Below are 27,575 nucleotides of genomic sequence, written 5' to 3' on the forward strand. Positions count from 1 at the left end.
GGTGTCCTCTGTGTGCAGTTATGAATAAATCTGACCCTGGAATCAGTGCAGATTTATGAAGATGAGATGTTTGGCACCAATCATCTCATGTATCAACAAAAAGAAGGGGGGGACCAGGAGCAGGTTATGGTCCAGTGCCAGTGCTCCTAAATCTAATCTGTAGATCAAAAACGGGGGAACACTCTTCCGAAGTAGGGGGTGCAATGTGTCACCCACTCAAAAAGATGAAAAAGAGAGAAACTGAAAGCCAGAAAAAGGGGATCCTAGGCCTAGAACCTACTGGTTAGAGGAAAAAAAAGTCTTATCTCTTGTTGCACCCGCAAACCCCGAAGGATGTCATGCTTCATCATCGTGTGTGTGCTTCTCGTTGGGCCGGCGCTGCAATGCCCTACAGGTCCCCCTAAGGGTCACTTTAGCGGAGATCGTTTGAGAACTGCCGTCAGATGCGTGCTGGTGTGTGGGGTGAGTCCTATGTGGAGGTCGGGTAAGTGCGTCTAAGTTTAAACTGGCTAAGAGTTACCAAAAGGGTTCATTTAAGGTGATGGTACCCGTGCCAGAATAAAAACCAGAAGGTTGTGTGTTACTCCAATAGGCGCAATGTTCCCAGGTAACTAAAAGAAAGGTCATTCGGGCAGGCGTATGCACGGGGTAGGTGCTTGTGAGCCGGCACCCACGCTAAACTCCCGGTAAGGTGCGGGCATCCTTTGCCACTAGCCCATGGAACAATTCTCCTTTTGAATTTAGGTCCCATCAGGAGCGTTTCAATATTTAGTTGTAGCCTTATTGTAGGTTTCACAGTTTTCCACACCCTGATTCCACAGAGGGCTTTTAACCATCTTTTACTCACTAGCACTTTCACACCACAACTTGTTTTTCGGTCCTGATGAAGCGCCAAGGATCTAGTGACCAGTCAGGCGCAAAACATGTTGACCTTTTAGTTACCTGGGCATATTGCGCGTATTGGAGTAACACACAACCTTGGGTTTTTTTTTCTGGCAAGCATACCGTCACATTAAATACACCCTTTTGGTAACCCTTAGCCAGTTTTAACTTACACGCACTTACCCACCCTCCACATAGGACTCACCCCACACACCCGCACGCATCTGAAGGCAGTTCTCAAAAGATCTCCGCTAAAGTGACCCTTCGGGGGACCTGTAGGGCATTGCAGCGCCAGACCGACGAGGAGCATACGCCCGATGATGAAGCATGACATCCTTTGGGGTGTGTGAGGGCAACAAGAGACGAGACTTGTTCTTCCCTCTAACCAGTGGGTTCTAGGCCTAGGATCTCCTTTTTCTGGCGTTTTTCTCTATTTTCCATCTTTTTGAGTGGGTGCCACATTTCACCCCCTCCGTCGGAACGGTGTCCCCGCCCCCCCCCCCCAGTTTTTGATCTACCAATCATCTCATAACCTAGAGAAGTTATCCTGGAGCTGGGTAACTTGTAATGAATAGCGTCCAGCCCATGTATTCCCTATGGCTTCCCAGTTTATTTCGAGTATCCAAGAATGGACATGGAAAGTGCGGGTGCATATCTGCTCGTGCAGATATGTCCTCACTGGAGATATAGTGCACCCGGCCTCAGGACTATAAGGCCTCTTATATTGGTCATACCTATATCCCATGCCGTGTCTGTGGGCATGGTACACAGGAATTTGTGCCATGGCGACTCATCGGTTTTGTCTGCACCACGTCACGCAGTCTGCGAAGGCAGTGCGCATGACCTTGGTGAGGGGATTCTAGGGTGGCAAAATTCGTGCTGCTACCCTTTGGGTCCCTTTTCAGTGCCAATGCCCAGGTGCTAGGGATACCATTTACTAGGGACTTACAAGGGGCACTGAAGTTGTGCCAATTGACAAGTGAAACGTAACATTTAGGAAAAGAGCTCTGGCACAGGGGTCCTGGTTGGTAGGGACCCTATGCACTCCCAGTCGAAGTTGCATCATTTTCCACGCAAAAAGTGGGGCTAACCATGTCTAAAAGAGGCACTTTCCTACTCCTTCTTTATTTAAGACTCCTATTGTAAAATAGATTTTTGAAATGCCTTGTACATATGTTCCCCTTTCTCCTTTTATTATGCCTCAATTTGGTCCTCACATTCTTGATGTGTGCTCTTATCGAGTCTCTTCACAATTGTCCCTTCAGGCCGATCACCATCAAAACAGCCTTTCTTGTGGCAATTGCATCACCTGCAGGCTTTATCTTCAAAGCCACCATTATTCTCTGTTTATCTGGCAGACTAGTGCTTCTCACTAGGGCCTTTTTCCTGCTGAAATTGGGGACGCCATTTAATATGGGCCAATCGGTCATCTTGCCCACCTTCTACGATCCTCCACATCTTTCTAAGGGAGAAGAGTGATAAAGAGCATTGTCATTCTACCTTGCCCACACATGAGATTTCCAGGTGGACAACCAACTCTTCGTGGGGTATGTTGGTGCGATGAAAGGTCGGGCGTTGCAGAAATGGACCATCCCTCGATGGGTCATTCTCTGTAACAAGATCTGCTACGCACAGGCAAAGTAGTAGCCTCCTGAATGCTCATTCCACCAGAGCTAAAGCTGCGACCTCTGTGTTAGCTTGTGGAGGTCCCGTCCTAGACATCTGTCGGGCATCAATGTGGGCTTCCCTGCACACGTTTAACAAGCATTACTGCCTGTATAGTCTGGTCCGCAGGGACTAGCATTTAGCCCATTCAGTCCTGCAGGACTTCCTAGTTTAAATTTGTCCGCAGGCCCACCACTGGGTATGGTATTGCTCAGGTATCTCTTCAAAGGTAAGGAATCTGCGGGCAGAAGTCTCCAACAAGTTAATTACCTTCGGTAACACCTTATCTGGTAGAGAGTTTATCTAAGCGCAGATTCCTTACTGACCAACCCATCCTCCTTGTTCTGCAGACACATGTCTAGGGACAGGGATGATCCCTTTCAGGGCCCTAGTTTAGACACACCAGAATCAGTGCACTTCATGGATCCACGCTTCTGGCACGGAAAGGTGTGAAAAGTAACTGACATCTGAAAGAGACACGTTAGTGATAGATTCCTTACCTTAGAACATCCCCAGGCGTCAGACTGGATCCGGAAAGTTTTGCTTAGCAGTACCCCTGCGCTTCAGTAGGTGGTGTCGTGCGGCTCCGCATCCGTTACTGGCGTCGTAAGCACCGAGATGACGCCACGGAGAGTACTTATGTGCCACCCATGCGCGCTGATGTCAGTTCTTTCTTTTTCCGCACCAGCAAGCGCAGATCCGGATTGAGCACGTACCTTAGTCACTTTTTGACTACTATTTTGAGACTTTTTGTCTCCTCTCTTTCTCCTGGTGCACGTAGGGATGCGCGGCTTTAAGTCCTGTGGGGCATGCCGACGGAATATGTCGGTGGCGGACCCCCACGATGTTTCCCTTTACTGCCTGGAGACTGCCCACGACTCCCGGGACTGCCGGGATTGTCGAGCCATGGCCCCCAAGGCCTTGCGGGAGCGGCGTAGGAAGTTGCTGGAGGTCCGGCATCCATCACGCCGCCGCTCCAGGTCCAGGGGCCGTTCCCGGGACTGCTCGCGGGACTGGAGATGTTGCTCCTCCGGCTCCAAGTCTTCGCTTTCGGATTCTGGTAAGCGACGCCATAACAAGAAGTCGATGAAGCGTGGGATGCCGTTGCTCAGGTGTTGCCTCAGTGTCCTGAGGAGGTACAGGCTGTCCTTTCTCAGGCAATTGCTGAGGGTAAGGATGCGACTAAGTTCGCCATTCAGTGTGGGTTGGACACCGCTGACTCATTGGGCAGGGCGCTGTCTACAACTGTGGCGTTGCGACGTCACGCCTGGTTGCGTTCGACTGGGTTTTCGCCTGATGTCCAAAGCTCACTCATGGACATGGCCTTTGATGGGTCCCGCCTGTTTGACGACAAGGCTTACAGTGCCCCGGAGCGCTTTAAGGATTCGCGGTCTACGGGCAAGTCCTTGGGCCTTAATACTAAGAGTTCGGCCTCTCCTGGTTTTCGTTCATTTCGTGGCCAAGGTAGAGGCAGTCAGGTGCGCCCGTCCCCTAAGCCTGAGCAGAACCAGCCCCAGTGCGGTCGGGGTCGCGGTTTCCGCAGGGGTGGGTCAGGGAACCAGCGTGCAGGTCCGTCCACCCCCAAACCTTGCTAATCTCCGCTTCGGGGAGCACCCCACGCTGGTGGGTGGCAGGATCCGCCACCACCTCCTTCACTGGTGTGAGATTACATCAGATGGGTGCTGCAGATAATCTGCCACGGTTACTCCCTTCCCTTTCAGTTCTCCCCTCCTGCCATGCCACCTCGGTGCCACCGCATGTCGGGGGATCACTTGGCTCTTTTCCGACAGGAAAGTCACAACCCTCTTGGCCAAGGGGGCCATCGAGTGCGTTCCCGGGCCGGAAGTAGGTAGTGGTTGTTATTCCCACTACTTTCTGGTCCCCAAGAAGGACAAAGGGGGTCTGTGTCCTATCTTGGACCTCCGGGACGTCAGTTGCTTCCTCCGGAAGGAGAAGTTCAAAATGCTAACTCTGGCTCAGGTCTTGGCTGCCCTCGACCCTGGAGACTGGATGGTAGCATTGGACTTGCAGAATGCATATTTTCACATCCCCGTCCTACCGGCCCACCGGCGTTACCTGCGGTTCATGGTAGGTCAGGAGCATTTTCAGTTTGCCGTGCTACCCTTTGGCCTTGCCAGCGCCCCTCGGGTGTTCACGAAAGTAATGGTGGTGGTTGCAGCTTATCTGCGCAGGTTGGGGTTGTCACTCTTTCCGTACCTCGACAACTGGTTGTTGAAGGCGGGCTCGCCCCAGGCAGCCGTTCACCACCTTCAGACTACGGACGACCTCCTGGGTTTGCTGGGGTTCTGCATCAACGTGCTGATGTAGCACCTGAGTCCCTCTCAGAGGCTCCCCTTCATCGAGGCGGTTCTGGATTCGACGCTGTTTCGGGTTTATCCACCCGAGCGGCGAGTCTGGGATATTCAGGCTATGATTCCGACCTTTCAGCCTCTGTCCCGGGTTTCAGTCGGGGTGACCCTCTGGCTCCTGGGCCTGATGGCCTCCTGCATCCTGCTAGTGCCACATGCCAGATGGCATATGCGGGCTCTGCAGTGGGACCTGAAGTTCCAGTGGGCTCAGCATCAGGGTAACCTGTCCGATCATGTCTAGATCTTGGAGGGCACTGCACAACAATTGCAGTGGTGGCTCACGAATCGCGATTGGTTCAATGGCAGATCCCTCTCCCTTCCCCAACCGGAGCACACAGTGGTGACGGATGCGTCCCTCCTGGGATGGGGAGGTGGAGATCAGAGGATTCTGGTCTCCGGCGGAGTCCCGGCTCCATATCAATCTGTTGGAGCTTCGGGCAATCCGACTGGCACTGAAGGCATTCCTTCCCTCTGTCTTGGGAAGTGTGGTGCAGGTGTTCACGGACATCATCACTGCCATGTGGTATTGCAACAAACAGGGCGGAGTGGGGTCCTGGACCCTATGTCAGGAGGCTCTGCACCTCTGGACATGGCTGGAACATCAGGGCATTTACTTGGTGGTTAAACACCTGGCAGGTTCTCTGAAGGCCAGGACGGACGAACTCAGCCGCCGGTGATTGATGGATCACGAATGGTGTCTGCACTCGGACGTGAAGCAAGGTCTCTTTCAGCAGTGGGGAGAGCCTTGGTTAGATCTATTCGCCACCGAAGAGAACGTGCAATGTCATCAGTTCTGCGCGTTGAAATTTCCAAGGCGGCACTCGATCGGCGGCGCTTTTTGTCGCGAGTGAAGTTGCGGTCTATTGTACGCTTTTCCGCCTATACCACTTCTGACCAGAGTGCCGAAGAAGATTCGGCGCGACCGGGCCCAAGTCATCCTTGTGGCTCCGGATTGGTAACGAAGATACTGGTGCCCCAAGCTACTCAGCATGACGATCGATCCCCAGATCCGTCTGCCTCTTCGAGAGGATCTTCCGTCGCAGCAGCTGGGGACGGTCCTCTACCCGAACCTGTCCAGCCTCCACCTCCATGCATGGAGCTTGAGCGGCGACAATTGACAGCTTTCGATCTTACTCCCGAAGTCTGTGATGTTATCTTGGCGGTGGCATGGTGCACAGCGAAGGCTGTGGATCCCCTTTCTGCCCGTCTTTCAGAAGTTCTTCTGTTCCTGCTTTCCTTGGCCCGGCAGGGCTCTGTTCTGGTCAGTCTTCGGTTGTTAACCGTTTCCTAAAAGACATTATGCACACATTTCCTCCCGTGCCGTTCATCATGCCTCAATGGGACTTGAATCTTGTGTTGACCTATCTGATGTGCGCTCCTTTCGAGCCCCTTCATACCTGTCCTCTGCATCTTCTCACTCTCAAGACGGCTTTCCTGGTAGCTATCACCTGTGTCAGAAGAGTGAGTGAGCTCCAGGCTCTTTCTTCCAAGCCTCCTTTCCTTTCTGTTCATCCGGACAAGGTGGTTTTAAGGACCCTTCCTTCTTTCTTGCCAAAGGTTGTCACGCTCTTCCACATCGGGCACACCATCACTTTGCCCACCTTCTTTCCGCCTCTGCATCCTTCAAGGGAGGAGGAGAGGCTCCATCGTCTGGACCCAAAACGTACGCGTGCGTTCTATCTGCAGCGTACACAGTGGTTCCGGGTGGATGACCAGCTCTTTGTTGGCTACGTGGGTGCCAAAAAAGGTCGGGCCGTGCACAAACGAACCATCTCGCGGTGGGTCGTTCTGTGCATCAAAGCATGTTACTCCTTGGCTAAGAAGGAGCCTCCTTTGGGGCTGCGTGCCCATTCTACCAGGGCAACTGCAGCCACTACTGCCTTGGGACGCGGCGTTCCCTTGCAGGACATTACTCAGGCAGCTACGTGGGCCTCGCTGCACTCGTTTACCAAGCATTACTGCCTTGAAAGTCAAGTCCGGAGAGACGGCTTCTTTGGCCGTTCTGTTCTCCGTGACTTTCTGGTTTAATTTGTTCGCAGACCCACCACCGGGGTTGGTATTGCTCTGGTATCTATTCTAAGGTAAGGAATCTATCACTAACGTGTCTCTTTCAGATGCACAGGTTACTACTTGTATAACGATATATCTGTAAGAGACATCAGTTAGTGATAGATTCCTTAACGCCCCACCCATCCTCCCTGTTCTGCGAACTGGTTACTAGGGTTAAGGTCATCCTTCTTAGGGCCCTAGTTTTCTGCACCAATGGTCAGTATCTTGCATGGCTCTGCGTTCCTGGCGCGGAAAGTCGTGTACGGAACTGACGTCAGTGTGCATGGGTGGCGCCTAAGTACTCTCTGTGGCGTCACCTCAGCGTTTACGAAGCCAGTGACGGACGCGGAGCCGCACAACGCCACCTACTGACGTGCAGGGTTACTGCTAAGCTTAACTTTCCGGATGCAGTCTGACGCCTGGGGATATGCTAAGGTAAGTAATCTATCACTAACTGATGTCTCTTACAGATATATCGTTACACATGTAATAACTTGTGAATCAGCGCACCAAAGGGCCACCTATATAGGCCACATCTGGCACGGACGGTGCCATGCAGAGCTGAACGACACCACATACCGGTGCACAGGGGTACTGCTCACGAATAACCTTCCTTATCCAGTTTGACGCCTTGGAAAATTCAAAGGTAAGGAATCTGCAGCTAGATATTGCCTGTACCATGTAAGGCATTACCGAAGGTAAGTAACTTGTTCCTTTATCAGGGACCTCTTCAACTATCCCAAAGGGTTGCAGGGACTCAGTGTAGGGTGCATCACCAATCGGTGTACACCATAAACTGAGCTAGCCTTCTACAGACACTAAATTTGATAAACCTATTTATATTAGTCTCTCCTAGTGCTAAAACCCCTGTCCTAACTCTCATTCTTCAGCCTATCTGTGTAATGCTGTCAGACAGCTGTCCAGGAATTGAAGTTAACATAGATCAAAATGAAAGGATCTACAGTGAAGCATGACCGTAGATTATGTAGACACATTGCGTGCAGCTTTAGCTATATAGCACTCTGTATTTCAGTTTCTGCCCCTCCAGTAGGCTGCAGAACTGTCACATGAGCCTTTGGAAAAAGTGTATTGTTAACCATAAAGCTAACTATCTCTTTTAGCTATCCAGTCTAATGGAGGAGCTACAGCAGAAGACCAATGAAATAGAGCAAGCTCTCAATGAGAAAATAGAACTGGAGCAGAGATTGTCTTTAGGGAATAAAGAACTTGAAGAAAGACTGAAGGCCCGCGAGTCTACATTGGAAATCGTGAAAACTGAGAATCAAGCTACAGCACAGAAATTGCAGGAAATACAGCAGGGTGCTGCAGATTTAACTCAACAGAAAATTGAGCTAGAACAGATTCAAGTAGCTCTTAGAGCTGAGAGAGACCATTTCACTGAGGAGCTTCAGAGGAACAAAATACAGGTCTGTCATTTTACTTGAGGATTGCAACCTGTTTTGGGTAGATATAAAATGCATATTCATTATTTTCTTAGATTTTGTTTTGGCTTTGTTTAATGCTTTTGGTTCATAAGCTGCTTTTGTATTTTTTTATTATAAACCAGATTCATTTTTGTATTTCACACAAACATGTTGCAAATGTTCATATTTTCTGCATCCCTCGTCTTTGCTATTCTTTATAAAAAAATTAAGACTAAGGGGTGGAACCAAGATGTCACAGTAGAAATGGTGTGCTGGTGTGCAATACCCCCAAGACTAAATATCTCCATAACAAATTCCTCACTCTCTAACTTGAGAGGCCTTTGTGAGAGCTTGGGGGTCACGAAAACCTCTCGGCTCTTCAGATGACAATCGGAGGCTCAAACGTAGCCATGAAGAATAAGAGCTGTGCAGAGTGGACAAAATAAGATGGCAGCTGCACTTGTTCGTAACCATTAGAAAGAGGCATAAAGAAGTTCCCATGGCGGCGATAGAGCAGAGTCCAGCAGATGCTGCAAGCGTGCCCAGAAGATGTAGATAACGAGGCAAGCAAGTCGCAGAGGAGAGATGAGCCACAAAAGCAATGTGCCCTGAGTAAATTGGCACGGAGACTTGCAACTGATAGAGAAGCTCACTGTGGTGACATAAGAGATACCTTAGGAAGGGACAAGGCAACATTAGACAAGCCTCTGAGTTGGAGAAGCAGGCATGGCTCTGGACAATAAAAATAAGATCCGTTTGACCTATCTAGCCGCAGATTCCTTACCTTAAAATATCCCAGGAGTCCAGCTGGATCCAGAAACCTTTGTTCGAGCAATACCCTTGTGTGCCGGTCGACTCCACGTGACGTCGTTGGCCTCATCCGCGCCTGAAGTGACGTCTGCATCACCTACATAGGCGCCACCTCGGCAGTCTGACATCAGTTGTTTTATTTCCGAGCCAGCTAGTGTAGATCTGTGAGGAACAGATACCCTCTGTCACTTTTTGACAGGCTTTTTTCTACGTTTTATCGAAGATTTTTGATCTGTAGGTTTTCCCTTGATATCAAAGAAGACTTCTGAATTCAAACCGTGTGACGCCTGCCACCGCGCTACATTAGTCATGGAACCTCACTTAATCTGTCTCAGGTGCCTGGAGCAAGACCACACTCCATGTCATGTTCCGACTGCCGGGCCATTGCTCCGAAGGCTTTAATGGAAGAGGTAGCGGTCCCTAAAGTGGTTTGTGGCCTGGCATTTACTCCATGTCGCTCACCCTGGAGGTCTTGTTCCCGGTGGAGAGGAAGGTCTGGGTGCAGCCTCCCTGGTGCCAGCCCTCGCGCCCAGACTCCTGGTGGCGCCAGTCCCATCCTTATCCCTGACAACCCTGAGCCAGATCCCTCCTTATTGACAATAATTCTGGCACGAATGGCACTCTTGGGTCGTAAGGCGGTTCCTGAGCCTTATTTTTAGGGGCTAGGAATGGAGGAGTATTGGGAGGGGCACTGGACCTTCAACAAGACTAGCCTTAGCATGAAATGGACTGGTATGAGGAACTTGGTGAGGGCAGTGGACTGGATACCTCCCTGGATTCTGACCTGCTTTCTCCCCCTACCGTGGCTTACTGAGGAGGGAGCTTCATATGCTATGGTAGTGAGAAGGGCAGCCGGGGTCCTTGACCTCGAGCTCCCGTCGGTGAACGTCAAGACGAACATCTTGATGAAGATCCTGCAGCCGGGTGTCTCCTCTTCTGAAGCCCTCCTGCCTTTCAACGAGGCCTTAACTGATGTCCTTCTGGGCTCCTTGTCCAAGTCCAGCCAGGGTCTCATCTGAATAGGATCATTGCCCGCTGCCAGCGCCCTGCACCGGGCAACCAGAAATTCCTCGCCAATCGGTCTACACAGAGAGATAGGTGGTCCAAGCCTCTACCTCACAAGGCGGGTTCACTTCCGTACCCCCATAAGAGGAATCTAAGAGGCTTGTTAGCTGGGGGTAGGACGATTTTTTTTCTTCTGCCATCCTTGCCTTCCGGTCAGGGAACACTGCATGCCTATTGGGCCGTTACCCCCACTCTTTGTGGCAAATGGTTGCGCAGGTGCTGCCACAGGTACTGGAGGAGACTCTGCTTTTCTCACCCAAGTGGTATCGGACGGGCAAGAGCGGCCAAGTGCACCATTAGTTGTGTGTTTCTCACTACTGAGTCACTGTGCAGAGCAATGTTGTCAACGGTGGCTGTTCTATGCCACACCTGTCTGATGACTTCTAGCTTTTCTGGGGATGTCCAGGCTTTCCTTATGGACATGCCCTTTGATGGCACCTGTCTCTTCGGAGACCAGGCCCAAATGGCCTTGAAGCGCTTTAAGGACTCATGGGCCATGGCCTAGTCCTTGGGCCTCTCTGTGACCACCTGTCCTCAGTCTACTTTTCGTCCCTTTTGTGGCCATGGAAGAGGTTTTCAGCCTCGCCAGCCATATCACTGCCTCAAAACCACGCATTCTCTGCGCTGGCTTGGGCGCGGCTCCTTTCGGCTTTGTGGATCAAGCAACCAGCGGTCCAATCAGTCCACTCCTCCCTAGTCCAGCCCTTCAGAATCATGTGCGGCCGGTTGGTGGCAGGATCAGTATTCACCTCCACAACTGGTAAAACATCACATCGGACAAGTGGGTCGTTAAAAATTGTCTGGAAGGGCGACTCCCTTTGTTTTGAGACAACACCTCTCTCCATGCCTCTGACTTACGATTGGCTTACAGGGGACTACTCAACCTTGCTGAGCCATAGAGAGGGTTCTGGCGCCAGAAGTTGGCTGTGGTTGCTTTTGCCGATAATTTCTGGTCCCAAAAAAGGACAAGGGCTTTAGTCCTATCCCAGATCTACGAGCCCTCAACTACTTCCTCAAAAGAAAAAGTTCAAGATGCTCATTCTGGCTCAGGTCTTGTCTTCAGTAGACCCCGGAGACTGGATGATGGTGTTGGACTTGCAAGACGCCTATTTTCACATTCCTGTGCTGCCTGCTCAATGGCATTACCTGCAGTTCATGGTAGGCCATGAGCACTTTCATTTCACGGTGCTCCCCTTTGTCCTTACCACCAGCCCTCGGGTGTTCACCATGGTGATGACTGTCGTCGCAGCTTATCAGTGCAGATCAGGGGCGCCAGTTTTTCCCTATCTCAACGACTGGCTGTTGAAGGCGAGCTTACTCCAGGCTCTTGTCTCCCACCTTCAGACTACGGTAAACCCCCTGCTTTCCCTGGGGTTCACTGCCAATGTGCCGAAATCAAACTTGACTCCCTCGCAGAGGCTCCCTTTCATCGAAGGTGTTCTGGACACAGTGAAATTTCAGGCCTATCATCCCCAGTGGTGAGTCCAGGATATTCAGGTTATGATACTAATGTTTCAACTTCTGTCCAGGGTTTCGGTGAGACTGACTCAGAGGCTGCTAGGTCTCCTGCATCCTGCTAGTGACAAATGCTTGATGTCATATGCGGGCTCTGCAGTGGGACCTGGCGTTCCAATGTGCGCAGCATCGGGGGAATCTTTCCGATATGGTTTAGATCTCTGAGAGAACTGCACAGGACCTGCTGTGTTGGCGAACCATCCGCGATTGAGTCAGAGGCAGACTACTATCCGATCCCCAACCAGATCTCACAACAGTGACAGATGCGCCACTCCTCGGATGGGGCGGCCATCTGGGAGAGGTGGCGATCAGAGGACTCTGATCTCTGGCGGAATCCGAACTCCATATCAACTTGCTGGAGCTCCAGGCAATTCGCTTGGCATTGAAAGGCTTTCTTCCTTCTGTAGGAAAGTGTGATCTTTCTGGCAGAGATGCCCCAACTTTTTGCAGGGTGTCAGTGTGTTTTGACTGTAGTTCACTGGGATCCTGCTAACTAGGACCCCAGTGCCAGTGCGCACTCCTCTAAATTATCTGGAAAGTGCTTTGTACACCCACCAATTGGCATGCTGGAGTACCATTATAAGTCCCTAGTGTATGATACTTAGGCACCCAGTGCATTGGTACACAGGGGTCTCCCATGGGCTGCAGGATGTATTAGGCCATCCATTGGAGCCCATTTAAACTGTGTCTACAGAGCTGCTATCACAGCCTGAAATGGTACAGACATCTTTCACATTAGATCTAAACTTGTCCTTCTATCCCAGTCACTGCACTTTAAACCTATAAGTTACCCCTAAGGTAGGCCCTTCAGTCCAACGGCAGGGTGCATGGTTCTAAGTGTGTGGTTACCCCTGTGTGAGCAGGGGTACCCCTACAAACCCTGGGCTCCATTCTCGGGCTTTGTAAGTATGGTAAAGCCATTATTAGGTATGTAGTTGACACAGGCAAGTCGAGCTGTCCAACAACATAATGGCTGCCTGAACTTGGTCATGTTTCGTATCAAGAATTCATTACCTATCCTGAAAGGAGCACCTCGGCTCACAATGTTCACAAATCTATTATTCAAGTAACGGTTTCGTGCAAAAAAAAGGTTTATAGGCAGTCTTTGATGAATTTCAAACTCTGTGGTTTATTTCAAAAACCTTTCAAATTATTAGATCTACACAATATAATAACAAATCAATCCGCCTATGCCTTTCGTCCACACTTGGACATCATCAGACCTGTAAATTAAAAGAAAACACAATACATCAATGAACAAATTACTGGTGTTCCTCTTTCTCAAAAACAAGAATTCATCAGTGTTCCCACAATAATTACAATAAGTGAATTCTTAAACAGTAAGGCCTGCCTATATACAATCTTTGAATCCTCCCTGGTTACAAGGGTAGAAGATTCCCTTGTAACAACATAACAATAATTCTTTACTGTGCACCTGGTGCCCATGACTGCCTTGTGAGAACATATCATGCATGGAATCATGCAACTGCAGCAATTCCAGTATTGGTGGCATGATGCCATGTACTGGGGGGGTTTCCTTAGAGGACCCCTCCCCCATACCTACCTGCTTAGCCTTACAGGGTCTGCCTGCCAGCCTGAGCTGCTGCCAACCCTAGAAAGTATTCTGGCCCCCTGCTGATGAGTTCAACTTGGGCAGGGGAAGCTGAACAAAGGAATTCCTGCTGAGAGGTGTTACCACCTCTCCTTTAGAATTAGGTAGGGTGTGTGCGCGCTTCCGATTGCCACCAGACTGCATTGAAGGGCACATTTGGTGCCCTCATTGCTTAAACCTGTTTTGCCCAGTTCAGGAGCACATGGCTCCTGCTGTGGATCAAAACCACACAAAGGTCAGGGGAGTGTCAGCTCTCCTGCCCAACTTCTCTCAAGGTAGGTGCCCAAAGCTCCTGCAGGCGGCCATTCAATTCTGCCATGGCGAGGACAGCTGAGAAGCGTCCCTGACCCCCTCTGATAGATGAGTCACCAAAGAAGAGGTCCTTCACCTTTTTAGGGTTGCTTATAGGCTTCCTTGCGGGTGGGTCTTAGATTCGTCCCGACAACAACTTCAAGATCCGACTGCCTGCCATCTGAAGACTATCCAAATACTCTTCTGTTGGTGAACACTGGAACCTTGCTGTTCTTTAAGCCAAGACCAAAGACAAGACTGCTTTTGATGGGAAGATTCCGCGGCATCTTCATCCCTGTGTTTCTTCAAGTTCTGCAACTCGGTGGCTGTACATCCTCAGAGTCACCAAGGACCCATCTGCATCCCAGCCAGAAGGAATCTCCATAGTAGTGAAGGAGTCGCTCCCCTACGTCGGCATGCACCTCTACATCGAAGACCGGTTTGCTTATCCTGCTGTCCCACGGATATCGCCCGGCTCTGCAACACAGGTGGTGGTTTGTTGGTTCTCCAGAGGTCTGACCAGTCTTCCCAGCAACTTGGTTGACTGTAATCCCTCTACGCCGACATGATCTGCCTCCCTGTGCATCGCGTCTGTTTGCCTTTACCAAGGCTTGTTGGCTGTCCTCTCAAAAGATCTTAAAGCTCACATAAGCCACGGTCTCCAGCATTGCACAGTTCCAAGAACGAGGTCCTGCCTGCATCCTTTGCATCATGGGCCTTCATCTCCTGTGTGATGTAGAGCAGTGGTTCCCAAACCTTTGACTCCTGAGGACCCCCATTGAGTCACTACAGGAAGCCGAGGATCCCCAAGCAGTTTATACTATTGAAATTTCAAACATTAAAACAGTCATTCTTAAAAAGTACTCAATCTGAAAGAAACACGTAGTGATAGATTCCTTATCTTAGAATTACCCCCAGGCGTCAGACTGGATCCGGAAAGTTTTCGTCAGCAGTACCCCTGCGCGTCGGTAGGGGGCGTTGTGCGGCTCCGCGTCCGTCATTGGTGTCGTGGTCGCCGAGATGACATTGCGGCAGCTACTTAGACGCCGCCCTCGCACTCTCTTATTTTTCCGCGCCAGCCAGTGCAGATCCGCAGAGAGCGGTACCTCCAGTCACTTTTTGACTGAGTTTTTCGAACCCTTTTTGTCTCTTCTTTTTGAGTTGATGGACTCCTGGTGTCTTAGGGATGCCCTGTTTCAAGTCTTGCGGGAACTGTCATCGTATGATGTCGGTGACGGACTGCCTGGGGCGCGACCACGACCCCAAGTCATGCCCCGACTGCCGGGCCAGGGCGCCGAAGACTTTGCGGGAGCGGTCCCGAAAGTTGCTTGAAGTCCGGCAGTCGGCTCCACGCCGCTCAAGGTCCCGGTCCCGTGGGAGGTCGAGGGACCGGTCGCGGAGCCATCACCATCGTTCGTCGGGATGGAAGTCTTCACACTCTGCGTCAGGTAAGGCGAAGCATCACAAGAAGTCGAAGAAGCGTCCTCGCTCACCGACTTCCCGTCGCACCTGAGGGTGCGTGTGGTGCCTCCCCCGTGGCTCAGGGTCCGTCGGCGACTCCGGCCCAGCTGCAGGAATATCGGTCTGCCTCTTTGGGCAGTTTGGCCTTGCCGGCGCGCCTTTGGGCCCCACGGGCCTAACTTGGGGTTCTCGCCCTTCCCTGTCGGCAGCTCCGACATCGCTGTCGGCTCCGGTGCCACAGGGCCCCCAAGGATCCAGGCCTGGATCCCGGTCGACGCCGGTTGACCTCGTGACACCTTCACCGACATCGACCCCACCGGCACCACCGCCGACGTCGCCCGTGGCACCGGACGTCGCCGCCCCCAGTCTCTGCCCCGATGTGTACACGGAGCCGATTCTGACGCAGATGGGACCTTTCTTTCCCTATGTCCAGCCTCCTTATTTTAGGCCTGTTTATCAGCCTCTGGAGGAAGGGGAGGACTGGGAGGGGTCCGAGGACCCTCTCACAACTCAAACTGAGTATGACTTTGACTGGGCAGAGGAACTGGGGGATGCCCGTGGCCTGGACACCACCCCTGACCTTGGCATGCTCACTCCTCCTACCGTGGCTAAGGAGGAGGGTGCAAGTTACGCAGTGGTGTTGCATAGGGCGGCCGAGGCTCTACACCTCCAACTCCCTACTATGGCCATCAGGACTAACCTCCTGACAGAAGTCCTTCAGCCGGCGGCTAGATCTGCGGAGCCACTGCTCCCTTTTAAAATGAGGCACTTTCTGACGTTCTTTTGGGCACCTGGTCCAGGCCCAACACAGGGGCTCCTGTGGATAGGAACGTGGCCGATGCCATCGCCCGGCCGCTCCCAACACCCTTCCCCTGAGAGCTTGGTTATCCAAGCCTCTGCGTCTCAGAGCGCATTCCCTATAGCACCCCCGGACAGGAAATACCAAGAGACTGGAACAGTTTGGGAAGAAGATTTTTCTTCCAGTTCAGGGCTGCGGTCTGTGAACACCGTATGCCTCTTGGGCCGTTATTCCCACTCTGTATGGGATATGGTAGCGCAAGTGCTGCCTCAGTGTCCGGAGGAGGCGCGGACAGTGCTCTCTCAGGCTATTGCTGAGGGGAGAGATACAACAAAGTTCACAATTCGATGTGGCCTTGACACCGCCGACTCGCTGGGCAGAGCGATTTCTACGACAGTGGTGCTCCGTCACCATGCCTGGCTGAGGACTACTCGTTACTCGGGGGATGTCCAGAACACCCTGATGGACATGCCCGTTGATGGCATTCGCTTTTTTGGCAACAAGGCAGATAGTGCGTTAGAGCGTTTTAAGGACTCGCCTGCTACGGCCAAGTCCTTCGACCTTACTGTCATGCGCCCTCCTCTGACTTCTGCTTTTCGCTCCTTTCGTGGCCACGGAAGGGGCGCCCCACCACATTCACCTCAAAGCCACAGGCCGCAGCAGTCTCAGCGCGGATGTGGGACCCGCTGAGGCGGGTCAGGGGGCGAGCGGGCAGGTCAGTCCACTTCCACCCTGGTCACCACTGCCCCAAAGCTTTCCTAGTCTGGTTTTTCAGGCCCATCAAAAGCCAGTGGGCAGCAGGATTCGCCATCACCTCCCCCACTTTCTCACCATCACTTTGGACAGATGGGTTTTACAAATCATCCGAAGGGGCTACTCCCTCCCCTTCGAGACTACCCCTCCAGCAATGCCACCTCAGTACCACCGCATGTCAGGGGATCATTTGGCACTTCTTCAGCAGGAAGTCGCGTGCCTCTTGACCAAGGGGGCCATCGAGCGCGTTCCTGCGCCAGAAGTAGGACGTGGTTGTTATTCCCACTACTTTCTGGTGCCCAAGAAGGACAAGGGCCTGCGTCCTAACTTGGACCTCAGGAACGTCAATCGCTTCCTCCGGAAGGAGAAGTTCAAGATGCTAACCCTGGCTCAGGCCTTGCCTGCCCTGGACACTGGATGGTAGTGTTGGACCTGCAGGACGCATATTTCCACATTCCTGTCCTGCCGGCCCACAGGCGTTACCTGCGGTTCACGGTAGGTCACAAACACTTTGTTTACCTGTGCTCCCCTTTGGCCTTACCAGGGCCCCTCGGGTGTTCACGAAAGTGATGGCGGTGGTCGCAGTTCATCTGCGCAGATCAGGGGTTCCAGTCTCGACTGCTGGCTATTGAAGGCGGGCTCGCCTCAGACGGTCGTCTCCTACCTCCAGACTACGGCCGACCTCCTGCATTTGCTGGGGTTCTCCATCAATGTGCTGAAGTCGCACCGGATTCCCTCTCAGAAGCTCCTCTTCATCGGAGCGGTTCTGGATACGACACTGTTTCGGGCCTATCCTCCCGATCGGCGTGTCCAGGATATTCAGGCTATGATTCTGATCTTTCAGTCTCTATCCTGGGTTTCGGGCAGGATGACCCTGAGGCTCCTGGGCCTCATGGCCTCATCGCCTCCTGCTGGTCACTCATGCCAGATGGCATATGCGGGCTCTGCAGTGGGACCTGAAGTTCCAGTGGGCGCAGCATCAGGGGAACCTATCCGATTACGTCCATATCTTGGAGGGCACTGCACAGCAGCTGCAGTGGTGGCTCAAGAACCGGCATTGGGTCCAAGGCAGATCCCTTTCCGTTCCCCACCCGGAGCACGCAGTGGTGACTGCGTCCCTCCTGGGATCGGGTGCCCACATGGGAGATTCTGAGATCAGAGGTTTCTGGTCTCCGGCAGAGTCCCGGCTCCGTATCAACCTTCTGGAGCTTCGGGCGATCCGACTTACTCTGAAGGCATTCCTTCTCTCTGTCAGGAGGAGAGTAGTGCAGGTGTTCACGGACAACACCACCGCCATGTGGTACTGCATTAAACAGGGCGGGGTGGGGTCGTGGACCCTATGTCAGGAGGCTCTGCACCTCTGGACATGGCTGGAACATCAGGACATTTCCCTGGGGGTTCAACACCTGGCAGGTTCACTGAACGCCAGAGCAGACGAACTCAGCCGCAGGTGCATGATGGATCACGAATGGCATCTTGACTCGGACGTGGCGCAAGGTCTCTTTCAACAGTGGGGAGAGCCTTGGTTAGATGTATTCGCCACCGAAGAGAACGTGCAATGTCAGCAATTCTGGGCATTGGAATTTCCAAGGTGGCACTTGTTCGACAACGCTTTTTGTCGCGAGTGGAGTTGCGGTCTGTTGTACGCCTTTCCGCCTATACCACTTCTGCCCAGAGTGCTGAAGAAGATCAAGCGTAACCGGGCCGAAGTCATTATTGTGGCTCCGGCTGGGCTCAAAGTATGGTATCCCGAGCTACTCAGTATGACCATCGATCCCCCGATCCGACTGCCACTTCGGGAGGATCTTCTGTCACAGCAGCAGGGGACGGTCCTCCACCCGAACCTGTCCAGTCTCCATCTCCTTGAGCGGCGGCAGTTGATTCCTTTCGACTTGCCTCCTGAAGTTTATAATGTAATTCTGGCGGCCAGGCAGCCCTCCACTAAGTTGGTAAACGCCTGCAGGTGGAATACATTTGTGGCATGGTGCACAGCAAAGGCTGTGGATCCCCTTTCTGCCCCTCTTTCTGAGGTTCTTCTGTTCCTTCTTTCTTTGGCCCAGCAGGGCTCTGGTCTGGGCACTATCAAGGGCTACCTTTCTGCTATTTCGGCCTTTCTCAGGTTTCCTCATCAGCCCTCTCTTTTCAAGTCCCCTGTTGTAAATAGATTCCTCCAAGGCATTACTCCTCTTTTCCCTCCTGTTCATTTCATAATGCCTCAGTGGGACTTGAACCTGGTTCTCACATATTTAATGTGCGCTCCCTTTGAGCCTCTTCACAACTGTCCTCTTTGTCTGCTTTCCTGGTTGCCATCACCTCTGCCAGGAGAGTGAGTGAACTCCAGGCTCTTTCTTGTAAACCTCCCTTTCTCTCTGTCCATACGGATAAGGTATCCATTCTAAGGTAAGGAATCTATCACAATGCGTTTCTTTCAGATGAACAAGTTACTTACCTTCGGTAACGATATATCTGTAAGAAACATTAGTTAGTGATAGATTCCTTACCACCCCACCCATCTTCCCTATTCTGCGAACTGATTTCTAGGATCTGAAAGAAACACGTAGTGATAGATTCCTTACCTTAGAATTACCCCCAGGCATCAGACTAGATCCGGAAGGTTTTCATCAGCAGTACCCCTGCGCGTCAGAAGGTGGTGTTGTGTGACTTCTCGTCAGTCGTTTGCGTCGTGGTTCCCGAGATGACGTTGTGGCAGCTACTTGGACACCGCCCTCGCGCGCTGACATCAGTTCTTTCTTTTTCCGCTCTAGCAAGCGCAGATCCGTAGAGAGCGTACCCCCAGTTATTTTTTTACTGAGTTTTTCGAGGCCTTTTTGTCAATTCTTTTCGAGTCTATCAACTCCTGGTGCTGTAGGGATGCCCTGCTTCAAGTCTTGCGGGGACTGTTATCGTATGATGTAGTTTACGGACCCGCACCGCGTGTCTCTACTGCCTGGGGTGTGACCACGACCCCAAGTGGTGCCCTGCCTGCCGGGCCATGGCGCAGAAGACTTTGCGGGAGCTGTCCTGAAAGTTGCTTGAAATCCGGCAGTCGCCTTTGCGCCGCTTAAGGCCCCGGTCCTGCGGAGGATGTAGGGCGAACAGGTCTCGGAACCATCACCATCGTTCGTCGGGATCGAAGTCTTCGCACTCGGGGTCAGGTAAGACGAAGCATCACAAGAAGTCAAAGAAGCGTCATCGCTCACCGACTTCCCCTCGCCTGTTGCGGCTGAGGGCGCGGGTGGTGCCTCCCCCGCGGCTCCGGCAGATCCTACGGTGTTGCCATCGGCCTACCCGCCCTTCCTGGGTCCGTCGGCGATTCCGGCCGAGCTGCAGGAATTTCTGGTAGCCATGGCCTGCCTCTTTGGGCCGTTGGCTGGAACAAATTTGTGGCATGGTGCACAGCAAAGGCTGTGGATCCCTTTTCTGCCCCTCTTTCCGAGGTCCTTTTGTTCCTCCTTTCTTTGGCCCAGCAGGGCTCTGCTCTGGGCACTCTTAATGGCTACCTTCCTGCAATTACGGCCTTTCTCAGGCTCCCTGACCAGCCCTCTCTTTTCAAGTCCCCTGTTGTAAATAGATTCCTCAAAGGCATTACTCACCTTTTCCCTCCTATTCCTTTTGTAATGACACAGTGGGACTTTTATCTGGTTCTCACATATTTGATGTGCACTCCCTTTGAGCCTCTTCACAACTGTCCTCTGCATCTCTTAACTTTAAAGACTGCTTTCCTGGTTGCCATCACCTCCGCTAGGCGAGTGAGTGAGCGCCAGGCTCTTTCTTGTAAACCTCCTTTTCTGTCTGTCCATCCGAACAAGGTTGTGCTCAGAACCCGTCCATCCTTTCTGCCAAATTTTGTCAACGCTTGTCACATCGGGCAGACCATCACTTTGCTCACCTTCTTACCGCCTCTGTATCCTTCTAGAGAGGAAGAGAGGCTCCACCGCCTGGACCCAAAACGTGCGCTCTCATTTTACCTGAATCACACACAACAGTTCCGGGTGGATGACCAACTCTTTGTTGGCTACGTTGGCGCCGAGAAAGGTCGGGCCGTACACAAACGGACTATCTCCCAGTGGGTCGTCTTGTGTATTAAGGCCTGTTACTCTTTGGCTAAAAAGGAGCCTCCGTTGGGGTTGCGCGCCCATTCCACCAGGGCGACGGCTGCCACTGAGGCGTTGGGACGTGGTGTCCCCTTACAAGACATCTGTCAGGCAGCTATGTGGGCCTCGGTGCACACTTTCACTAAGCATTACTGCCTGGACAGCCAAGTCCGGAGAGACTGCTTCTCAGGCCGTTCTGTTCTCCTAGACTTCCTTGTGTGATCTTGGTTCGCAGTCCCGCCACCGGGGTTGGTATTGTTGGGGTATCTATTCTAAGGGAAGGAATCTATCACTATGTGTTTCTTTCAGATGAACAAGTTACTTACCTTTGGTAACGATATATCTGTAAGAAACATTATTAGTGATAGATTCCTTACCGCTCCACCCATCCTCCCCGTTCTGCGAACTGATTTCTAGGGTTATGGTAATCCCTTTCAGGGCCCTAGTTACAAGGCACCAGTCAGTATTTTGCATGGCTCTGCGTTCCTGGCGCGTAAAGTCATGTACAAACTGACGTCGGCACGCGAGGGCGGCGTCTAAGTAGCTGCTGCGACGTCCGTTCGGCGACCACGACACCAACGACTGACGCGGAGCCGCATGAGGCCACCTTCCTACGCGCAGTGGCACTCTTAACGAAAACTTTCCGGATCCAGTCTGACGCCTGGGGGTAATTCTAAGGTAAGTAATCTATCTCTAACTAATGATTCTTACAGATATATCGTTACCGAAGCTAAGTAACTTGTTAAACAAGTTCACAGCCAACAAACACTCTAATTATTAAAGATGTTAAAACACCATCACTAAGGGTTGCCTGGACTCATTCCACAGTTGCTCACCATAGGTGGACACTATATATACTGACCCAGCGTCCTACAGTTACCTCGAGCCTCCAGCATGAGACAAATGGTGCAACGTTTCGTCCGTTCACGATCCCGGCTGCCTTAACTGCAAACGCTATGTAGATAAATAGGGTTCAGTAAGAGATACTGCGACAGATAATTGCATGCCTAAGCTAATATCTAGCTAAGCAAAGTATCACACTGAAACTCTAATTATTTAAAACAAATAGAATCATAAATAAAGTTTGAAATGGTGGAGTACTTATCTGCAGCGATGCATCATGTCAAAGTGGACGAGTCCTGTGTCATGAGTTTATGAAGGGTACAGAATATATTTGAAGTTTTTTTTGCAGTATTTGGTGGTGTTGTATTCTTTTAAATGCTGCAGAGATTGTCATTAAATAGTTTAATGCATACTGTTAGCCAACGGTCTTGCAATAAAATTCCAGAGCGGATTGTAATGTATGCTAGCTGGTTTGTTGGTGTTCAGAAATGTGAAAAGCGTATTCAAGTATACTCTCCAATCTGAAAGAAACACGTTAGTTAGATTCCTCACCTTAGAATATCCCCAGGCGTCAGACTGGATCCGGAAGATTTTTCGTCAGCAATACCCCTTGCGCGTCGCTAGGCGTCGTCTGCGGCTCCGCGTCCGTCGTCGGCGTCGTGCGCCGGGATGACGTCGTCGGAGTACTTAGACGCCGCCCTCGCGCGCTGACGTCAGTTCTTCTTTTTTCCGCGCCAGTAAGCGCAGATCCGGGAGAGCTACCCCTTTTAGTCTTTTTTTGACTAAATCTTTTTGATCATTTTTGATCCCTGTCTGTCGACATCTGGTGCCGGTAGGATGCCTGGGTTCAAGGCTTGTGAAGACTGTCATCGACTGATGTCGGTGACCGATCACCACCGCCGGTGCCTCTATTGCTTAGGCCTCGACCACGACGCGGAGTCGTGCAACGACTGTCAGGCCCTGACTTCGAAGGCTAGGCGGGAGCGGTCCCGCAAGCTTCTCGAGCTTCGCCACTCGGCTCCGCGTCGTGCGCGATCCCGGTCCAGGAGGAGGTCCAAGGATCGCTCGCGGAGCCCTAGCCGACGCCACCATCGATCGTCGGGCTCCAAGTCGTCGGGTAAGTCCAAACACTCAAAGAAGTCCAAGAGGCGACATCGCTCTTCGGACTCCCCTCGCCGGTCGCGCGACTCGGCCGAGGGTCCAAGTGGTTCCACCCCCGCGGCTCCGGCGGAGCCGCAGGTGCCGCGTCCGCCCCCATACCTTCCGGTCCCTGGGGCTGACGCGGCGCCGGCGGAGATCAGTGCCTTCCTCTCGGCCATGAGGAGCCTGGCCCCGCCGTCGACGCCCGCTGGCGCGCCTTCGGGCCCCGCGGGCTCGACTGGGCGACCTCGCGTGCCGGCGGCTCCGGCCCCGGCGCCGTCGACGACTCCGGTCTCGACGCCGCAGGTCCCCGCGGGGCCCATGCCTGGGCCCCAGTCGACGCCGGTTGACCTTGTCACTCCTCCACCGGCGCCGACGCCTGAACCACCGACGCAGTCTCCGGCGCCGCCGCCGCCGACGCCTGTGACGCCGACGCCCCAGTTTAGCCCTCATCCGGACCCGACGCCGGCACGGCGTCCGCCGACGCCGCATCCGACGCCGCTAGAGACCTACCATCTCTACAGTCCGGTTCCGATCATTCCTCCTGTTTATCAGGAATCGGAAGAAGGGGGCGACTGGGAGGGGTTCGAGGACCCTCTGGCTGTTCAGTCACAGCTTTCTCAGGACTGGGCAGATGAACTGGGGGAGGCCAGCGGGCTGGACACCTCACCAGACGCTGGATTCACTTCTCCTCCGACCGTGGCTTCGGAGGAGGGTGCAGTATTTTCTGTGGTGCTGCGCAAGGCGGCTGAGGCCCTTGGGCTCGAGTTGCCTGCCGTGGCTGTGAGGACCAACATCCTCACTGAGGTGCTTCAAACCTCAGCAAGCTCCACTGAGCCTCTGCTGCCGTTTAACGAGGCCCTCACTGACGTTCTGCAGGGCACCTGGTCCAAGCCCTCCACAGTTCCTCCTGTGGATAGGAACGTTGCCAGGCGCCACCGCCCTGCTCCGGGCGACCCCAGCTTCCTGTCCCAACACCCCACCCCCGAGAGTCTGGTTATCCAGGCCTCTACTTCCCAATCCTCCTTCCCGACCGCTCCGCCGGACCGGGATTCCAAGAGACTCGAGCAGTTTGGCAAGAAACTGTTCTCGTCCCTTAGTTTGGGCCTGCGGTCTTTAAATACCGCCTGTCTCTTGGACCGTTATTCCCATTCTCTGTGGGATACGGTGGAGGACGTGCTGCCCCTGTGTCCGGAGGAGGTCCGGACGCGTCTTTCCCAGGCTCTGGCCGATGGGAGGGATGCAGCACGGCACGCCATAAGATGTGGGCTTGACACCACGGACTCGCTAGGTCGGGCGATTTCCACCACGGTGGCGCTCCGCCGCCACGCCTGGATGCGGTCCACGTCCTTTTCCGGGGATGTCCAGAACACCCTCATGGACATGCCCTTTGATGGCACTCGCCTGTTTGGTGAGAAGGCGGACAGTGCGCTGAACCGCTTTAAGGACTCCCGGGCTACGGCCAAGTCCTTGGGCCTCTCGGCTCCGCGGGCGCACACCTCCGCTTTTCGCCCCTTTCGTGGCCAAGGAAGGGGCGCCTCCTCACGTCCGCAGAGCCACCAGCCGCAGAACCAACCTGCGCGCGGTCGCGGACGTGGCTTCCGCCGTGGCGGAAATGGAGGCCGACGTGGTCAGCCCACATCCACCCCGGCAGCATCCGCCTCAAAGCCTTCCTAGTCCGAGCTTTCAGGCCCATACCACGCCAGTGGGCGGCAGAGTTCGCCATCACCTGCTCCACTGGCGGTCCATAACATCGGACAGGTGGGTGCTGCAAATCGTCCGAAGGGGCTACTCCCTCCCCTTCGAGACGACCCCTCCAGCCATGCCACCACAGCACCACCGTATCTCGGGGGATCATTTGGATCTTCTCCGCGAGGAAGTTTCGGCTCTCCTGGCCAAGGGGGCCGTCGAGCGCGTTCCGAGTCCAGAAGTAGGTCGTGGTTGTTATTCCCACTACTTTCTGGTTCCCAAGAAGGGCAAGGGGGGCCTGCGCCCTATCTTGGACCTCCGGAACGTCAATGCCTTCCTCCGAAAGGAAAGGTTCAAGATGCTAACGTTGGCTCAGGTTTTAGCTGCCCTAGACCCTGGAGACTGGATGGTAGCGTTGGACTTGCAGGACGCATATTTCCATATCCCCGTCCTGCCGGCCCACCGGCGTTACCTGCGGTTCACGGTGGGCCAAGAGCACTTTCAGTTTACCGTGCTCCCCTTCGGCCTCACCAGTGCCCCTCGGGTGTTCACGAAAGTGATGGCGGTGGTCGCAGCTCATCTGCGCAGATCAGGGGTCCCAGTCTTCCCCTATCTCGACGACTGGTTGTTGAAGGCGGGCTCGCCCCAGGCAGTCGTCTCCCACCTCCAGACTACGGCGGATCTCCTGCATTTGCTGGGGTTTTCCATCAACGTGCCGAAGTCACACTTGAGTCCCTCTCAGAAGCTCCTCTTCATCGGAGCGGTTCTCGATTCGGCGCAGTTCCGGGTCCATCCACCGGAACAGCGGGTCCGGGATATACAGGCCCTGATTCCCATCTTTCGGCCTCTATCCCGGGTTTCGGTCAGGCTAGTGTTGCGGCTTCTGGGGCTGATGGCCTCCTGCATCCTACTAGTGCATCACGCCAGGCGGCGCATGCGGGCTCTGCAGTGGGACCTGAAGTTTCAGTGGGCCCAGCATCACGGCAACCTGTCCGACCATGTCTTGATCTCGGAGGGCACTGCACAGCAGTTGCAGTGGTGGCTCACGGACCGCGAGTGGGTCAAGGGCAAGAGCCTCTCCCTTCCCCAACCGGAGCATGTCGTAGTGACGGATGCGTCCCTCCTGGGTTGGGGTGGCCATATGGGAGAGGCGGAGATCAGAGGCCTCTGGTCTCCGGCGGAGTCTCGTCTCCACATCAACCTGTTGGAGTTGAGAGCGATCCGGCTTGCACTGAAAGCCTTCCTTCCCTCTGTCAGGGGAAGTGTCGTGCAGGTGTTCACGGACAACACCACCGCCATGTGGTACTGCAACAAACAGGGCGGGGTGGGGTCGTGGACCCTTTGTCAGGAGGCTCTGCGCCTCTGGACATGGCTGGAACACCAGGGCGTCACCCTGGTGGTTCAACATCTGGCGGGCTCTCTGAACGCCAGAGCAGACGAACTCAGCCGCCGGTGCATGATGGATCACGAATGGCGTCTGAACTCCGAAGTGGTGCAAGGCCTCTTTCAGCAGTGGGGAGAGCCTTGGTTAGATCTATTCGCCACCGAAGAGAACGCGCAATGTCAGCAGTTCTGCGCGTTGGAATTTCCAAGGCGGCACTCGCTCGGCGACGCTTTTCGTCACGAGTGGAGTTGCGGTCTGTTGTACGCCTTTCCGCCTATACCACTTCTGCCCAGAGTGCTGAAGAAGATCAGGCGCGACCGGGCCCAAGTCATCTTGGTGGCTCCGGATTGGGCACGAAGATACTGGTATCCCGAGCTACTCAGTCTGTTGACCGATCCCCCGATACGTCTGCCCCTTCGGGAGGATCTTCTGTCGCAGCAGCAGGGGACGGTCCTCCACCCGAACCTGTCCAGCCTCCACCTCCATGCGTGGAGATTGAGCGGCGGCAGTTGATGCCATTTGACTTGCCTCCTGAAGTCTGTGATATCATTCTGGCAGCCAGGCGTCCCTCCACAAAGTCGGTATACGCCTGCCGGTGGAACAAATTTGTGGCATGGTGCACAGCAAAGGCTGTGGATCCCCTTTCCGCCCCTCTTTCTGAGGTTCTCCTCTTCCTTCTTTCTCTGGCCCGGCAGGGCTCTGCCCTGGGCACCCTGAAAGGTTATCTTGCTGCCATCTCCGCCTTCTTGCGGCTTCCTGATCAGCCTTCTCTTTTCAAGTCCCCTGTGGTTACACGCTTTCTCAAAGGCATTACACACACGTTCCCTCCTGTCCCTTTTGTAATGCCTCAGTGGGACTTGAATCTGGTATTGACCTTCCTGATGTGCGCTCCCTTCGAGCCTCTTCACAATTGCCCTCTTCGTCTTCTAACTCTAAAGACTGCTTTTCTGGTAGCCATCACCTCGGCTAGACGGGTGAGTGAGCTCCAGGCTTTATCTTCAAAGCCTCCTTTCCTATCTGTTCATCCGGACAAGGTTGTCCTTCGGCCTCGTCCCTCCTTTCTTCCTAAAGTGGTGACTCCTTTTCACCTTGGGCAGTCTGTCACCTTGCCCACCTTCTTTCCGCCTCCGCATCCTTCCAAAGAGGAAGAGAGGCTCCACCGTCTGGACCCAAAACGTGCGCTCTCCTTTTATCTGGACCGCACAAAACAGTTCCGGGTGGACGACCAGCTTTTTGTTGGGTACGTGGGCGCTAAGAAGGGGAAAGCTGTGCACAAACGAACCATCTCTCGGTGGGTCGTTTTGTGTATAAAAATCTGCTATTCCTTGGCTAAAAAGGACCCTCCTGTTGGGCTGCGCGCCCATTCTACTCGGGCCACGGCGGCTACTACTGCCTTGGGACGGGGAGTCCCTTTGCAGGACATCTGTCAGGCGGCGACGTGGGCTTCTCTACACACGTTTGCCAGGCATTATTGCCTTGACAGCCAAGTCCGGAGGGATGGCTTCTTTGGCCGTTCTGTCCTCCAGGACTTTCTGGTGTGATCTTGGTTCGCAGACCCACCACCGGGGATGGTATTGCTTGGGTATCTATTCTAAGGTGAGGAATCTAACTAACGTGTTTCTTTCAGATGAACAAGTTACTAACCTTCGGTAACGATGTATCTGTAAGAAACATTAGTTAGTTAGATTCCTCACCGACCCTCCCATCCTCCCCGTTCTGCGAACTGACAT

The 27,575-nt window shown here is 53.4% G+C and overlaps 1 protein-coding gene across 2 annotated transcripts in view; it reads left to right on the forward strand.

The window, feature by feature from the left end:
• Positions 1 to 27,575, forward strand: part of CENPE (centromere protein E) — a 1,911,253-nt gene that overhangs the window by 874,006 nt on the left and 1,009,672 nt on the right. For both annotated transcript variants that reach the window (XM_085641421.1, XM_085641422.1), the window contains exon 39: positions 8,087 to 8,392. In XM_085641421.1, coding sequence (XP_085497547.1) covers positions 8,087 to 8,392 — 306 coding nt within the window. The remainder of the gene's footprint in view (positions 1 to 8,086; positions 8,393 to 27,575) is intronic.

The sequence above is a fragment of the Triturus cristatus genome, chromosome 2_2 (genome assembly GCF_964204655.1).
Source record: "Triturus cristatus chromosome 2_2, aTriCri1.1, whole genome shotgun sequence".
Classification (NCBI taxonomy): Eukaryota; Metazoa; Chordata; class Amphibia; order Caudata; family Salamandridae; genus Triturus; species Triturus cristatus.